General features: G+C 46.6%; 1 protein-coding gene across 3 annotated transcripts in view; it reads right to left on the reverse strand.

Annotated features, from left to right (window-relative positions):
- PGLS (6-phosphogluconolactonase) overlaps nucleotides 1-18,343 on the reverse strand; it is a 58,861-nt gene that overhangs the window by 30,827 nt on the left and 9,691 nt on the right. For all 3 annotated transcript variants that reach the window (XM_082255794.1, XM_082255796.1, XM_082255795.1), the window contains exon 2: nucleotides 13,555-13,816. In XM_082255794.1, coding sequence (XP_082111920.1) covers nucleotides 13,555-13,809 — 255 coding nt within the window. In that variant the 5' untranslated portion in view covers nucleotides 13,810-13,816. The remainder of the gene's footprint in view (nucleotides 1-13,554; nucleotides 13,817-18,343) is intronic.

Genomic DNA, 18,343 nt, shown 5'->3' on the forward strand with positions numbered 1-18,343 from the left:
ATGGCTTACAGCTAGTGAAAACCCAAAGTTCAGTATCTCAGAAAATTAGAATATTGTGAAAAAGTTGAATATTGTAGACTCATGGTGTCACACTCTAATTAGCTAAAAACCTCAAAAACACCTGTAAAAGGTTTCCTGGGCCTTTAAATGGTCTCTCAGTCCGGTTCAGAAGGTTACACAATCATAGTGAAGACTGTTGACTTGACAGTTGTCCAGAAGACAGTCATTGACACGGAAGGTCATGGCTAAAGAAGCTGGCTGTTCAGAGTGTTGTACAAAAGCATATTATTGGAAAGTTGAGTGGAAGGAAGAAGTGTGGTAGAAAAAGGTGCACAAGCAACGGGGATAACCGCAGCCTTGAGAGAATTGTGAAGCAAAGGCCATTGAAGAATTTAGGGGGAGATTCACAAGGAGTGGACTGCAGTTGGTGGCAGTGCTTCAAGAGCCACCACACACAGACGTATCCAGGACATGAAACAAACAAAGATAAAATTCCCAGTTCAATTTGCCAACCAGTCTGCTTACCAACCAAATTGGCCTGTCTAACAGTTTGCGTCAATACAGGGATTTAGTTAGCACACATTTGCAAACGCATGTGAAAGCTGCAGGGCCACGTCAAGGCTCCCTGTTACCTGCAGTCCTAACTCTAATGAATTTTAAAGAGTCTCCACAGTGAGAGCACATGCAAGCTAATGGATAGATAGGGGGCAGGTGAGCCTGGAGGTGGCCCATCCCTCCTGAAAGGTAATTGGGGGCATAATGGAAGCCCAGCTGATAGTATTACAGCAAAGGCACCCAGTATGTCCACTCACCAGTACACATATACAACAAAGAAAATGGCCTCTGCCCCCACCTATTACTGGCCTTCATAGCAAAGAACACATGGAAGGGCAACGCACATGAAACAAACAAAGATAAAATTCCCAGTTCAATTTGCCAACCAGTCTGCTTACCAACCAAATTGGCCTGTCTAACAGTTTGCGTCAATACAGGGATTTAGTTAGCACACATTTGCAAACGCATGTGAAAGCTGCAGGGCCACGTCAAGGCTCCCTGTTACCTGCAGTCCTTTGTTGTATATGTGTACTGGTGAGTGGACATACTGGGTGCCTTTGCTGTAATACTATCAGCTGGGCTTCCATTATGCCCCCAATTACCTTTCAGGAGGGATGGGCCACCTCCAGGCTCACCTGCCCCCTATCTATCCATTAGCTTGCATGTGCTCTCACTGTGGAGACTCTTTAAAATTCATTAGAGTTAGGACTGCAGGTAACAGGGAGCCTTGACGTGGCCCTGCAGCTTTCACATGCGTTTGCAAATGTGTGCTAACTAAATCCCTGTATTGACGCAAACTGTTAGACAGGCCAATTTGGTTGGTAAGCAGACTGGTTGGCAAATTGAACTGGGAATTTTATCTTTGTTTGTTTCATGTGCGTTGCCCTTCCATGTGTTCTTTGCTATGAAGGCCAGTAATAGGTGGGGGCAGAGGCCATTTTCTTTGTTGTATCCAGGACATGGTCTACAACTGTCACATTCCTTGTGTCAAGCCACTCTTGAACCAGAGACAACGTTAGAACCGTCTTACCTGGGCTAAGGAGAAAAAGGACTGGACTGTTGCTCGGTGGACTAAAGTCCTCTTTTCAGATGAAAGTAAATTTTGCATTTTATTTGGAAATCAAGGTCCCAGAGTCTGGAGGAAGAGTAGAGAGGCACAGAATCCAAGTTGCATGAGGTCCGGTTTGAAGTTTCTACAGTCCGTGCTGATTTAGAGAGCCGTGTCATCTGCTGCTGTTGGTAGTTTTATCAACTCCAAAGTCAGCACAGCCCTCAACCAGGAAATTCTAGAGCACTTCATGCTTCCCTCTGCTGACCAGCTTTATGGAGACGCCAATTTAATTTTCCAGAGGACTTGGCACCGCCCACACTGCCAAAACGACCAATATCTGGTTTATTGATCATAGTATTACTGTGCTTGATTGGCCAGCAAACTCACCTAACCTAAACCCCATAGAGAATCTGTTGGGTATTGTCAAGAGGAAGATGAGAGACATCAGACCCAGCAATACAGATGAGCCGCTATCAAGAAAATCTGGGCTTCCATATAACCTCAGCAGTGCCACAGGCTGATCGCCTCCTTCCCACGCCGCATTGATGCAGCAATTCATGCAAGAGGAGCCCCAACCAAGTATTGAGTACATAACTATACTGTACATGGACATACTTTTTAGTAAGCCAACATTTTTGTATTAAAAATTCTTTATTTTTTTAATTGGCCTTATGCAAGATTCTAATGTTCTGAGATACTGAATTTTGGGCTTTCACTAGCTGTAAGCCATAACCATCAAAATAAAAGAAATAAATGCTTGAAATATATTATTCTGTGTAACGCATCTATATAAAAATGTATGGGTTTCACTTTTTTAATTGAACTACTGAAATAAATTACTTTTCTCTAGCGCTCATCGACAGACGTAGTCCTCGGTGATACACCACCTTCGGGTTATGTTACCTCCGCAGGAGCAGGACTAGACAGGAAATTAAAAAGCTCTGGCCACACCCTAGGGGCAGTCCCAGAGGGTATATCCTCTCTCTCTCTGCCTCAGCAAATCAGTTATTTTCTGTCTAGTTAGGAGTAAGGACCTAGACACCTTGCTGGGATCTTAGGTCCTGGCAAGAATTTTTTCTTAAAGGATTTTTTTAGACAGCTTTTTTCTCCAGTGTTCCTGTGAGATCTTCAAGCAAGAAAGCTGAACTGGGCGACGGGCTGGATGTTGAGATCCGGTGGTCACCCCAGTTCAGCCTACGAGCGCGTGCAGGCCATAGCTCCGCGCTGGGTCGGCCGCGACAAAGTCCCATTAAAGGACTGTCCACGCGAGTTAAACGTCTCGCCGAAACGCCAAAGACCATGAGTCACGGCGTCCGTATCGGTCGACAGCCCTCCCGCCCCGGTGGAGAGGGGTACTGTCAGGAGTTGGTGCCCGCCTGGTTCCGGTATGGTGAGTAGTATGTTCCCCCTTTTTCCCTGACGGGTTTTGTGGTGAACGCGGGCCCCTCTCTGTATGGTAAGAAAGAGTCCTTTCTATCCTATAACATGTCACAAATCCTCCTACTTTGAGTGTGATTTATGTGTGCAAAAGCCAGGAGGCTTGGCTTGGGAGCTAACAATCTATTGTATACATGTTTTAAAGATGTAATCTGTGGCATTCTGGGAATCTTATGGGTTAAGTATAAGCTACCTACCAGTCAGAAGCCACGAACATGTAGACTGCCTTCCAAATCAGATCTCCAGCTATTAGCAGGCCTCCCGAACGGCCACGCGGTCCGCCAGGGCCGGTACCGCCAACCACGCCATATCCCCATGCAGAGAGAGTGTTGTGTCCCCTGCAGCACACCGCTATTCAGTTTAGGCCGCCGCCATTTTTTTTGCTGGATCGCACGAGCCGCCATTTTGGCGTAGCCTCGTGTCTCCAGCATGGGGGCGGCCATGTTTGAGGTGATCCTACACCTCGTGGAGCTTGGGGGAGGCGCCGGAAGGCGTGCAGAGGGGCGGAGCCGCCTCCTTTCTTCCTGGGCAGCCAGCCAAAAGACTTCCTGTTTGTCAAGACAGCGCTGTAAGCTGTTGCAGTTTAACTCTGAGCATCAAGTGGTGAGCCTGGGGGTCTATCTCTCTCTCTCTCGATCGATAGGGATCCCTAAGCAGGTAACACTAAGGGGCTTTTTTGTGGCGCTGGGGGTCAGAAAAGAAAAAAAAAAAAAAAAAGTTTTTTTCTTTACTTTTGAATTATATTATCCAGGAAGTAACTGGAGTCATTATGGACCCTGCCACACATATTCCCCCACCTGTTTCCCTCGAGGGGGCCTCGGGACCCGCCGGTGCACAGAGTATAGAGTCATTTACAGCAATTTTGGAGTCTATGGTGGCTCGGGTGGAGGCGGCCTGTCAGGGACGGGGGTCAAGGAAGCGACCCCCGCCTACCCCTATACCATCTGACACCTCTGACTCAGATTCAGAGATGGTCACGGCAGTTGCAGGTTCCTCTGCAAGGGCTGTTATCCCAGGTAAAGCCCCCTCAGACAGTGAGGAGGACGCTTCTTCTCTTGCTATAATTCAGGAAGAAGCATTGGTGGACGCACTAGTTGTGGCAGTGCAAGAAACCTTAAAACTTGAGGCTTTACCGGCAGAGGCAACTGAAAAAGAGAGGCCTTTTGGGACTAATAAGCCCATCAAGACGGCGAAGGCTTTTCCTGTACCTAAATGTTTTGGTAATCAGATTAAAGGAGAATGGGAGCATTCTAAACGTACCTTTACTATTTCCAAGCGTATTGCTAGACGCTATCCGTTTGAGGAATCCATCATTAAGAAATGGACGGTACCACCAGTCGTGGATCCGCCTATTTCCAGGCTGAATAAAGCCACGGTTATTCCAGTGGAGGACACTTCGTCCTTTAAGGATCCGGTGGATCGAAAGATAGAAGCAGAGTCCCGCACTATCTTTTCTCTGATAGGGTCAGCATTTAGACCAGTAATCGTTATTGGTCTAGTTTCCCAGACACTTACGGAATGGGCGAAAATGGTACGCCAAGATCTTAGGGGAAAAGATATTCCCCAGGAGACATCTGATTTGATGGAACAGATCATACAAGGGCTACGGTTTATCTGTGACGCAGCCTTGGACACTACTCCCCTATTAGGGCATGCATCTAAGTTAGCAGTGATCCTCAGACGTGTGCTGTGGTTAAAATGCTGGTCAGCTGACCTAGGTTCCAAAAAGACCTTGACCAATCTCCCCTTTCAGGGGAATCGTCTATTTGGAGCCAACCTAGATGAAATCATTAAGGATGCCACTGGGGGCAAGAGCACTTTTTTGCCACAGGCTGCAAAAGCTAAGGGACCTCGCAACAAGCGAGGACCTTTCTTTACCGCCCATAAAGGGCGCCCGGCTGGTACTAGCGGGAAAGGCAAGACTCCTCCAGGAGGGTTCAAGAAGGGGACCAACCCAGCCAAACCCGAAGCAAAGGAGTACACAGCCTGAAGGTGCGCCCCCACCCGGTTTCAGGGTGGGGGGACGTTTTCACCGGTATTCAGGACATTAGATCGAGCATCAACCACTACTACCGGTGCGATTCTTCCCTTCCAACATTTAAGTACCACAGGAAGCGGTAGTTACCGTTCCCTGAAAAGATCTTTTCCTTTACCTTTTCCTAAGATTAGTCCCGATACCTCACAGGAATCGGATCTGGTTGACCAGATAGGCCAAGTAGCCTCTAGTCGGGTGACTTCGGTCCCTGAGGTTCAACCAGAAAAGATCACCTTTCCTGATAACTATCAGGTATCTGATAAATGTGTGGGAACAGAAAACGACCAGACTTTCTCGGATGGTCGGGGCCAGATAGCTCTAGGGACGCCTGGTTCAGATCCAATCAGCGCCAGTGGTCCTAGAAATTCTAGGCTGGCCTCCTCAAGCCGGCCTGGCCGACTTGGACATGTTAGTCGCAGACGTTCCGTGGGAACTTCGTCTCAGGGAGTGTCTGTGGTCTCAAGGACCAATTTACCTTCGTGCTTTACAGTCGCTGGTTTTAATGGCCTGGCCATTGAGACCCAAGTACTGAAGGACAGAGGTTTGTCTACTTCAGTCATTCCTACCCTTATTAAAGCAAGGAAAGCGACTTCCAGCAAAGTCTATTATCACACATGGAAGACTTATATTGCGTGGTGCGAATCTTTAGGATTTCCTCCACGTACCTATTCGGTGACTCGAATATTGGCCTTTTTGCAACAAGGGGTTGAGCAGAAGCTAGCCTTGAGCACCATCAAGGGTCAAGTTTCAGCATTAGCAATCTTCTTTCAGAAGCCTTTAGCTACCAAATCCTTGGTGCGGAATTTCATCCAGGGGGTGCGGCACCTGGCTCCTCCAGTCCGCGCGCCCTTACCGCCCTGGGATCTTAATTTGGTTTTGTCGGTTCTACAGAAACCTCCCTTTGAAAACATCAGGGAGATTCCCTTGCTTACTCTATCCCAGAAGGTGGCCTTCTTGGTGGCTATTACTTCTGCTCGCAGGGTGTCAGAACTGGCTGCATTATCATGCCAGTCACCATACCTAGTGATTCATAGGGATAAGGTAGTACTTCATCCTAAGCCATCTTTTCTTCCCAAGGTGGTTTCAGATTTTCATCTGAATGAAGATATTGTACTACCTTCCTTGTGTCCTCAGCCCAAGCATCATCGGGAACATGCGTTGCATTCCTTAGATGTGGTTCGGGCAATCAGGGTATACCTGAAAGCTACGGAATCATTCCGTAAGACGGATTCACTTTTTGTGATCACGGATGGCCCCAGAAAGGGTTTGCCTGCATCTGCCGCGACCATTGCCAAATGGATTAGACAAACGGTGGTACAGGCCTATTCTATTAAGGGTCAGAGTCCTCCGTTCCCTGTTAGGGCGCACTCCACTCGAGCGCTCAGTACTTCCTGGGCCTTTCGCCATCAGGCGTCAGTGGTCCAGGTATGTAAGGCGGCCACCTGGTCGTCGGTACATACCTTTACAAAATTTTATAAAATTGATGTGACGGCATCGGCGGATGCCTCATTTGGCCGCAAGGTTTTGCAGGCCGCAATTTGAGGAGACCGGTGGTCTACCTCGAGGGTTTTTTTCTGTTTGAAAAAAAAAAAAAAAAAAATTGTTTTCTCTTTTTTTGGTTGAGTCTCATCATTAAGGATGAGCATTGTAAACTTCTAGTTGGCACCGGTTGGGCCTTCTAGATTGGGATTTGATTTCCATTTTCCCACCCCTCAGTTGTGATACTGCTCTGGGACGTCCCGAAGGTGGTGTATCACCGAGGACTACGTCTGTCGATGAGCGCTAGAGAAAAATGGATTTTTGTAAAATCTTACCGTAAAATCCTTTTCTCTTAGCTCATCGACAGACGTAGTCCCCGCCCCTCTGTTTTGGGTTGGGTTAAATTCTCTAAGCACTGCTTTTTCACATAACTGATTTGCTGAGGCAGAGAGAGAGAGGATATACCCTCTGGGACTGCCCCTAGGGTGTGGCCAGAGCTTTTTAATTTCCTGTCTAGTCCTGCTCCTGCGGAGGTAACATAACCCGAAGGTGGTGTATCACCGAGGACTACGTCTGTCGATGAGCTAAGAGAAAAGGATTTTACGGTAAGATTTTACAAAAATCCATTTTTTTGATGGAATTCTAATTTTATTAGATGCACCCATATACTTTAACCACTTGCCTACAGTGCACTTTCACCCCCTTCCTGCCCAGACCGATTTTCAGCTTTCAGCGCTCTCACACTTTGACTGAGAATTACTCAGTCATGCAACACTGTACCCATACAAAAATTGTGTCCTTTTTTCACACAAATAGAGCTTTCTTTTGATGGTATTTGATCAATACTGGGTTTTTTATTTTTTGTGCTATAAATAAAAAAAGACTGAAAATATTGTGAAAAAACGCATTTTTCTTTGTTTCTGTCATAAAATTTTGCAAATTAGTCATTTTTCTTCACAAATTTTGGCCAAAATTTATACTGCTACTTATCTTTGGTAAAAAAAAACCAAATAAGTGTATATTATTTGGTCTTTGTGAAAGTTATAGAGTCCACAAGTTATGGTGCTATTCATTGAAAATTGATCACACTTGATTACACCTGATGTACTGAAGGCCTATCTAATTTCTTGAGACACTAAAAGGTCAGGAAAGTACAAATACCCCCCAAATGACCCCTTTTTGGAAAGTAGACATTCCAAGGTATTTAATAAGGGGCAGGATGAGTTTTTTGAAGTTGTAATTTTTTCCCATAATGCTTTGCAAAATGAAGATTTATTTTTTTTTATTTTTATTTTTTTACAAATTGCCGTATTAACAGGTTATTTCTCTCACACAGCACATGTATACTTGCAACTACACCCCAAAACACATTCTACTACTCCTCCTGAGTATGGCGATACCACATGTGTGAGACTTTTTCACAGCCTGGCCACATACAGAGGCCTAACATCCGAGTAGCAGCGTCCGGCATTCTAGGAGCACAAATTACACATATCATTTCCTGACAACCTATCGCACTTTTGAAGGCCCTGGAGCACCAGGACAATGGAAACCCCCATAAAATGACCCCATTTTAGAAAGCAAACAGCCCAACGTATAATTTTTGAGGCATAATGAGTCTTTTGAATATGTCATTTTTTTCCACAAGTTTTTGGAAAATGTGGAAAGAAAATGAAAACACATTTTTTTTACACAAAGCTGTCCATTTATGCAATATTTCTAACACATCGCATGTACATAGCAAAACTTGCACCCCAAAATACATTCTGCTATTCCTCCTGAGTATGGCGATACCACATGTGTAACACTTTTTCACAGCCTGGCCACATACATAGGCCTAACATCCAAGTAGCGCTTTACACAAAGTTGTCCATTTATCCACTTTAAGACTGGGCCTATTTTTGACACTTGGTGTTTACAAGCTAAAATCATTTTTTTTGCTAGAAAACTACTTTGAACCCCCAAACATTATATATTTTTTTTTAGCAGAGACCCTAGAGAATAAAATGGAGATCGTTGCAATATTTTTTATCACACCATATTTGCGCAGCAGTCTTCCAAATGCGATTTTTTTGAAAAAAATTCACTTTTTTGAACTAAAAAATAAGAAAACAGTAAATTTAGCCCAATTTTTTTCCATAATGTGAAAGATAATGTTACGCCGAGTAATTAGATACCTAACATGTCATGCTTCAAAATTGCGCATGCTCACAGAATGGCGCCAAACATTGGTACTTAAAAATCCCCATAGGCAACATTTTAAAAATGTCTGCAGGTTACTAGCTTAGAGTTACAGAGGAGGTCTAGGGCTCAAATTATTGCACTCGCTCTAACGATCGCGGCGATACCTCACATGTATGGTTTGAACACCGTTTACATATGTGGGCGGGACTTGCATATGCGTTTGCTTCTGTGCGCGAGCTAACGGGGACAGGGCGCTTTAATTTTTTTTTTTTTTTTCCTATTTATTTTATTTATTATTTTTTTATTTTTACACAGTTTAAAAAAAAAAAAAATGTTTTGATCATTTTTATTCCTATTACAAGGAATGTAAACATCCCTTGTAATAGAAATAGGCATGACAGGTCCTCTTTATTGTGAGATCTGGGGTCAAAAAGATCTCACACCTCACAACTACACTAAAAAAGAAAAAAAAAAAATTGTTGAAAGAGGAAAAAAAAAAAGCCAAAAAAAAAAGCGGCCCTTTAAACCGGTTGCTAGGCAACGTCTTTTGACGTAGCTCCGGTCCTCCAAGACCATAGAGTTGAGTGAGGGCCATCTTGCCCTCACTCGACTTCCTGTCTCTGAGGATCCGGGACCGGATAGTTTTCCCCGCTGCCGGCGGGTCCGGTAAGCTGGGAAAACGTCTGGGACGCGGCAGGAGGGGGGGGGGCACCTCTTCCCCTGCACCGTAAGGGTAATTCCGCGGCGAATCCGCCACTGGGACCACCCTTATCTGAAAGCCGACCGCCCGCCGTTTCAAAAAATACCGGGGTTATGGGGGCTATCTGCTGCCATAACCCCAGTATTTAGCTTTTAATGGCCGACGCATATAGTCGTTAGGCGGTCGGTAAGTGATTGCATGTATATGGCAAACAGGTGACGATGACTGACGGGGTGACAGGTGACGATGACTGATGGGGTGACAGGTGACGATGACTGATGGGGTGACAGGTGACGATGACTGATGGGGTGACAGGTGACGATGACTGATGGGGTGACAGATGACAGTCACTGACGGGGTGACATTTGACGATGATTGATGGGGTGACAAGTGATGATCACTGATGGGGTGTCAAGTGGCGATGACTGATGGGGTGACAGGTGACGATGACTGATGGGGTGACAGGTGACGGGCGATGGTCACTGATGGGTGACAGGTGACGGGCGATGGTGCACGGCGGTACTGATGGCAGTCTCTGGTGACCGGTGAACTTTAGGCTATGTTCACATGTGAGCGTAGCGATCGCGGGCAGAATCACTGCGATTCTGCCCGTGATCCAGAAATCATTGCAAATTTGCGGGGCGCCTGTGCGTTGCCCGTGATTTGCAATAGCACCCCAAATGCTGTGCGATTTTGCTGCGATTTCCGCCTGCCGAATCGCGGTAACATCGCGCAAACAACGCATGACGCTCCAAAGAAACTCTTTTACCTTTTTTGGGCGTCATGAGTTGTTTGCGCGATGTTACCGCGATTCGGCAGGCGGAAATGGCGGCAACATCGCACAGCGTTTGGGGTGCTATTGCAAATCAGGGGCAACGCACAGGCGTCCCGCGATTTGCAATGATTTCCGGATCGCGGGCAGAATCGCAGTGATTCTGCCTGCGATCGCTGCGCTCACATGTGAACGTTATGGGTGTCAATTTCTGGGCACTGATGAGGTGACTGTTGGGTGACAGGTGACATTGGGGGGGGCTGAGGACTGTGTGGGGACATTTATTAGTGTGATTTTACTTTGTGAGTGTGTACAGAGAAGTAACTCAGCTCTACTCTCCTCATACTGGAAACTGTATGAGGAGAGAAGAGCTAGTAACACTGAGTTACTGCTCTTTGTTTACATTTTGTGATCGGCTGTGAATGGATTCACAGCCGATCACATAGTAAACAGTCACTGTCAGTGACTGTTTACTACCGCCGGTGACAGCTGTGTTCCTACGGAACACAGTGCCACCGACATGACCGCGCTGCGCGCTCCCGATCGCGCATGCGCGGTCATCTGGTGGGCGCCTTCATTGTGATCGGCTGTGTCATTGGAACACAGCCGATCACGTGGGAAACAGCCACGCCCATTGGCTGTTTCCCCCCTGCCGGTGACGGGGGGTGTCCCGGGGACACCCCGACACCGGCAGTGCAGTGCGGCGCGCACGCGATCGCGCGCCTGCCCTGCTTAAAGTGCCGCCGTCATATGACGGCGGCCCAGGATAATGGTCGCTCCGCTCCGCCGTCATATGACGGCGGGCGGGCGGCAAGCGGTTAAGGCCCACTACTTTACTTCTGCACATAATGAGTTGATAAAGGGATTACATAGTAACAGATCCAGGTTGAGACAAAAGCAGAAGAGGCCCCCACCATGGGCACCGAGCTGCTGGAGGGCACTGCTGGGGTGCCCAGCTGTGTCCTGCACTGGGCAGAACAGCTCTGTCCTGCAGGTTACAGCTCCCTCCATGTAAACCGTACCAATCTGCTCTGCTGTTGTTGAATGACAGCCACCCCCTCTGTTTCAGGAGCACCTAATAAAGAGAGAACAGTGCCTGACTGCCAGTGAGCTCTGACGATTACACAGGGAAAAAAATCGCATTCTTCCAGTGTAATCTGCAGGACTGAGCTGATCACTCTGGTCTTGCTCGGTATCCATTTATGAATAAAAGCTACTACTGGCCAGATCACAAGGTGAAAACAGAAGGGAAAAGATTAAAAAAAGAAAACGAATGCAGCCACAACAATCTAATGATTATTAAGCTGCAACCTATTAAATTTTTGATTTTGGGTTTAATACTGCTTCAAAAACAAAAATTGCGAGCAGGCTACTGTGTATTGCAGAATAGGCATGCTAGGTCTCTCCTTTATTCAATCAAACTTCCTTGTCTTGGGTGTCAGAGGTGCTGCAGTTCTGATGCAAGGTCCATATTTTTTTTTTTTTTTTTAGCAAAAAAATAATAATTTGGGTTATTGAATCAATTATGCAATTCATGCTGAGAAGTCATTTCCAGCACTGGGAATTGAATGAAAACTGACACCCACATTAGCACACAAGCTAAATGCAAACAGAAGGGCACTCCCTATCAAACACTATTAAGCCATCTGTAATTCTGTATATGCCTTGGCCTGATCATGACCTGTGCTGAAGATGCAGATCACCGCACTGAGCAACTTCAGAGGCAGACTACAAACAGACATGTGAGCCTAATGAATGATAAATCAGGGCCGGGCAATCGCAGGGACCAGACAACACTATTCCTGCTGATGTCATTTGATTTCAACAGGACGTGCACTTTCTAAGCAGTATCAAAAGCTGAAACAGCAAATATATAAGTAAAACTTATGTAGGGGGATTTGTTTAATCTCTATGTATTATTTGTGGCTGTTCACATCACTGGGTATATGTGGGGGCTTACATTCACTTTTCTTTTTAAGGGGAGAGAGAAAAAGAAAAAGAGAGATCACTTTAAGAAGGCCGGGGAAGAAGGCCGGGGAAGAAGGCTGGGGGGGGGGGGGGGGGGGCAGGGAGCCTTCCCAGCTGGCAGCTCACACTGATTACTGCTAGTGGCTAGCCATTGGCAGTAATTGCTTGAAAAAAATCCGACAGGATGGTTTACCCAAGTCGATAGATGGATTGAATTAAGTACAATCAGCCTGCCCATACATGGAACGAAATTCAGCCAGTCCCTGCTGATTCAGCCAAATTTCGATGCATGTATAGCCAGCTTTAGCCAGGTAGAATATTATTGGCTGAAGAGTGACTGCACCCTATCAGATCTGAGATTGCAGTGTGACTGCATCCTGCACCATTGCACCCAGGCAGCCACGGATGTCGCTACTGCCTGAATACAATAGACAGCAGTGGAGAGTCCTCCATGCACGCTTTTAGTGCGGATGGGGGAAATCGATATATTTCTCTTGTTCAGTCCATGCACTGACCAAGAGAAAATAGAGTCATATACGGCAGATTTAAAGAAACCCACCATTAGATTAAAATATGCAGGAGACAATTGCCAGTCCTTCCTTCTGAGAATGCTAACTGCACGTCCGTCATGAGGATACTTGTCTTTGATATTTTCAGACTGACTGACCTTCAATTAGGGTTTGGCTCTGGCTTCCCCCACCCCATCTATGCAGGGCCAGATTAACGTAGGGGCTATTGGAGCTGCAGCTCCAGGCCCCTACCTTTATATAGGCCCCGGGTTGGCCATATTCACTGTTACAGCTCTTCTGTCAATTGTAAACACAGAAGTCTGGCTTCTATGCTCGCTTCCCCAGGCAGCACCCTCAGAACCTCCCCACACAGCACGAAGGCCGGACAAGGAGGGACAGTTGCCGATGCATGGATGTGTTTATGGGCTTCAGAGACAGCATCCCATGTGGAATTAGGCATGCATGGCTGCACCCTTCCTCCTCTGGGTGCATGCCAAGGCACGGCCCTTAAGGCCCTTCAAAATCCTCAGCATCAAGCCCATGATGCTCTTAATCCGGCCCTGCATCTATGGATCAGTAAGGTCACCCCTCACAATAAGTGGCCACTAGCGAGGGGCAGAAAGGGAAAGGATCAGGTGCGAACCTCGAGGCAGGAAGTCCATATGTGCATAATAGTGCACCCTGAATTGTAAGGCTCCCGGAAACCTCACAGTGTGCGTTTCATTCCTATGATCAGTGTAGATGAATATAGATTCAATTGAAGCTTTTGTTTTTTTTAGCATTTAAAGGACATATGACAGCTGTAACTGGACTAGTTGCTATAGTGAACACAATACCAAAGTCTCCCCGCAGCCCTCTACATACCAGATACTCTCCATACGTGCTCTCAGGATCCGTGAAGGGAACAAGCCTCTCGTCGCACATGGCCACCTTCCAGCCCTCTGTATTGAGCCCGGCTGTTTTGGGCAATTCTCGGCTGAGCAGCTGTACCAGACTCCCTCCAGACAGTCCCAGGTTGAAGTTACTCTTACCCCGGGATTCATGGACCAGGAGCTGTGACAAAGAGAGCGCAAGCTCTGCCGGAGAAGGGAACTCGCGGATCTGACGACTGGAAGACATCACGGATCTGGAGAAAGAGAACCACCAATAACGCATTATACAGAGATATTTCAAAACTAAAAGTCTAAATCTGATAACACACTGTATAATGGAATTGTAAGAGCCCATTCACACTGCCGCGACTTGTCAGCCTAATAAGTCGCGGTCAGTCGCGGTCCATTGAGTAGTACAGGTCCCGTTCTAATAGGAGCGACACAAGTCGCTCCGACTTAGAAAAAGGGTTCTGTACTACTTTGGGGTGGCCTCGGAGAGACTTGCATAGACTTCCATTATGTGAAGTCCCTGCAAGTCGTGCCGAAGTTGCGGTGCACAGCGGTGCACGCGACTTCACAGGTCGCCCCCCGAAGTCGTGTCGCCTCAGTGTGAACCGGCTCTTAATCTCCTACAGAAGCTCCGTTTTACTGGATGAAGTGAATGGATTGTTTAAATTTGTCTTTAAATTACATAGTTTTGGTAAACCTAAAGCTGGCCATGTATGTTACCATCCATTTGTACAATCTCCTTCAGATCTACCAAAACTACGTAATGTGAGGGTGTATATCAGGGTTTCTCAACCAGGATTCCATGAAATCCTAGGGTTCCTGCAGAGGTTGCTAAGGGTTTCTTGACCAATGAGCAATTTTAGCCTTTCAGATAAGTACCCACTGACAACAATGGTCTTTTTAGCCATCTGTGAAGGGGTAATTCTTCCCAATGACCACAAGTGTAGGGAGCATTATTCCCACTGACCATCAAACTAATGTATCATGAGTTGTAGATATAGTCAGTTTTAGGAGGTGTTCCCTGAGACCAGAAAGTTATATTAAGGGTTCCTCTGTTGAAAAGGTTGGGAAAGACTGGTCTATAGATCGTAATTAAATCTAACCAGTAAGACCCTCACATTACATAGATTTTGGTAGATGTTAAAGAGAGTGTGCAATTATATTGCAAGATGTGCATGGTCAGTTTAAAAAGACATGATCGCTTGTCCATTACAAGCAGAGTGACAGTACCTCCCAAATGCCCAGTCCTCATCAGCAAGATATATTTATCCATCCACACTCCTTTACTGCCTCCCCACTCCAAAAGTCAAAACTGGGTAGGTTCAAGTGTTGGATTTTGCTGATGCTTTATGGGTGGATGAGGTCACTAACCCCCTCCCCCCCCCCCCATGCCAGTATTGAGGATTGGCAATTGATCACTTAAGTGGAGTTCCAGCCTAAACACACACTCACCTGTCCAACGGTCCAGCGTTGCGGCCGCACAAAGCCTCGCTCTTCTCCCTCTCTGCTCTGCGGCGCCGGCATCATTGATGTGGGCACCCGGCTGTGACAGTTTGCGGCTTCACAGCCGGGTACGCACTGCGCATGCGCGAGTTGCGCTACGCGCCGTGATTGGCCGGCAATCTTCTGGGACCTCTAACATGTCCCAGAAGATTGCAGGGAGGGAGGGAGAGAGGAGAACTTCCGTTCAGGGCGCCGCGGCGCTCCGAGCGGAAGTGGGAGCGGGTACCTGTCAAAACTAGGTACCCGCTCCCCCCCCTCCCAAAAAATGACATGCCAAATGTGGCATGTCAGGGGGTTAGGAAAATTTAAAGCGGAAGTTCCACTTTTGGGTGGAACTCCGCTTTAAGCTGAGCACGTGCCTGAGCATGTCATATAAGGGAGGTCACGTATTTCTCCATACCTTCTGGCAGTGCTCATCCTGTTCCTTCTTGCACAAAGTAACATACCAGTCCTGCTGATGGGTTAAGGACATTCTATGGCCCTGTAACTACCCGTCTCCTGTACTCTCCTCCATGCTCTTGAGATTATGCTGGGAGACACAGCAAACCTTCTGGCAATGGCACGTATTGATGTGCCATCCTGAAGAGTTGGACTGCCTGTGCAACCTCTATATCCAGGTCCAGGTATCGCCTCATGCTACCAGTAGTGACAATGACCCTAGCCAAATGTAAAACTAGTGAAAAACAGTCAGAAAAGAGGAGTAAGGAAAAAAATTTCTTTGGCCTCCACCTGTAAAACTATTGCTGTTTTGGAAATCGTCTCGTTGTTGCCCATCTAGTGCACCTGTTGTCAGATGCATTGACACCAAAGCAGCTGAAACTGATTAAGAATGTCCTCTGCTACATAACTGACCAGACTAATATCCCAGGAGTTTAACTGACTCGATGCTATACTCTGAATAAAAAAAAAAAGTGTTCCTTTTGGAAAGAAATTCACTGACTCATCACCCACATAACAACATTCACTCCTGACTACACCCTAGCTTAATACCCCAATCAACATACAAGAGTTCCTTAATTCTACATTTCATTAACACAGCCAAAATGTGCATTCCTTGTCAATGAAAAGCGATCCCCCTCCCCACAACAATTGACTGGCTCAATGGTATAAAAAGAACAGCAGATATGGAGGACTTGGTACATCAGGCTAAAGAATCCCCTGCAAAATTCTGTAAAACATGGTCCTGTTGGCTTGAATTCACCAAATCTACAGAAATCCTTAGAATTATGAACCCAATTTGCAGATAGATCCATAGTGGCCTAAACTTCAACGGGATCAGGGATTGAACCGTTAATATGTATGCCAACCTCAATTTTGACTTCCCCTAACCTATCCCTCCCCCCTCCAGTATTAGCTCCCCTCCTACACAACCCCTTACTTTTGATTGTCACTCTTCAAGACTTACCCACATGCCGATTCCGCTGGTATCGAGTATACCAACATACTTTCACTCCCAAGCGACATTGATGCTCTCCATTTACCGAATCTGGGCATTGTTTAGAGGACAGGAAAATTGATGGGATGCTGCGGATTAGACGGATTTGCCCCCCGTCTGGGCACAGCAAGATCCCCTCGGGGGTGCCTGGACTTTGAGGGCTTAGACGTTGGCTTCTTTAGCACCCTACATAAATCCCTGTGAGCGGAACTCTAATACAGTTCTATCTGCCTTACGTTAAACGCTGCAACCTTGCCTATTCAATCAATACTGTTCTGCTACTGTAGTGCTTATAAAAAGATATTGTTATATGGCTGGATTTATAATCTCAGGTCTTTCCTTTCCTTTGTAAAACCCTAATAAAATGTTTTAAAAGAAAAAAAAAAAAAAAAAAGTTTCCCTTTAATTTTTTTGAGTATTGTACAAGAGATCATTTCATCAGGGGCGTAACTACAGGGGTTGCGATTGCTACCGGGCCCCATGCTCCAGGGGGCCCAGTAGCAAACCAGTGGGTGAACTTCCAGGATTGCAAAAGTCACACTTGCGACCGGGCCCTGGCATTGCACCACTGTGGGGAGGCCCCAAGATTGCAGGAAGGGAGCCCACTGCAGAACTTGTGAAAGGATCCTGCTGCGGGACCGTAATAAAAGGCCATGCAACGAGAATAAAGAGCCCCAGGATTAGTGGGAAGAGCCCTGGGCTTGAAGGGAAGGGCCCCGGCCAGGGATCTGGGGGGGCCCTTCATGGTTTCTTGCATCGGGGCCCTGAAGGCTCTAGTTACGCCTCTGCATTTCATCCTCATCTGATCAATGTGACCAAAAGGTAGCCTCCCTGGGTCATGGGAAAAAAACCTTCTGCGCCTTCCGTAGCCATGTGGGTGATAAAAATCAATGAAATTGAACAAATGGGAAAAAACGTAATAACCTCAGAAAATTTAGAAAAACCTGGTTCTACTGGAATGGGTTTACTTTCACTTCTGAATACAAAGCATGGTTACAGGATGACTCTACCGTACCCCCCTCCCCCATTTAGACTAAAACCGATTCATACAGCAGCCTTCCTTCTACCAGACCACAACAAATATAGCTGCACATGAATACCTTAAATATTGCAAATACATTTCAGGCTGGGTTCACACTGATGCGATCACAGAAATTGCATGTGATTCGCACCGCATTGCTGTGCAGAACACATGCGACGTCTCTGTGCACCTTTCAGGGGGGGTACCTGTTTGACAGGTACCCTTTCCCACTTCCGGGATACAGCGCCGTGGCGCCATCCCTTGGACACTTGGCCCCCTCCTCCACCGCCGAGCCAGTAGGAATGCGCAGTGCGCAGTAGGGACCCGCCCTAAAAGCCGAAAAGGCTTCACTGCCGGGTTCCCTTACCGGCAATGGCGGTGGCAGCACCTGACAGCCACTGGAAACATCGGCTGCGGTGCCAACATCGCTGGACCCCAGGACAAGTAAGTGTCCCAATATTAAAAGTCAGCAGCTACAGTATGTGTAGCTGCTGACTTTGTTTTTTGGAGGGGGGGGCGGAACTCCGCTTTAAATCGATGGATTTACTTTTGCTTTAAGAGCCAGTTCACACCACATGTTTTTTTCTGCATCAAACACATGTATAGTAGGTTATATGGCTTTCAATGGCCTAGGTCACACCAGTGACTTCCAGTGCCAGAAAAAAAGTAGAACATGCTGCATTTTTTTCTGCACTGAATTTTACTGGAAAGTGGTAAAATGCATCAAAAATGCACCTAAACATACCAAAAACACACATTTCTTTATTTAAGATGAAGAAAAGATGTCAAAAATGTGTATGCAGAAAAGCATCC

Source organism: Pelophylax lessonae (assembly GCF_965119305.1).
Source record: "Pelophylax lessonae genome assembly, chromosome: 4".
NCBI lineage: Eukaryota > Metazoa > Chordata > Amphibia > Anura > Ranidae > Pelophylax > Pelophylax lessonae.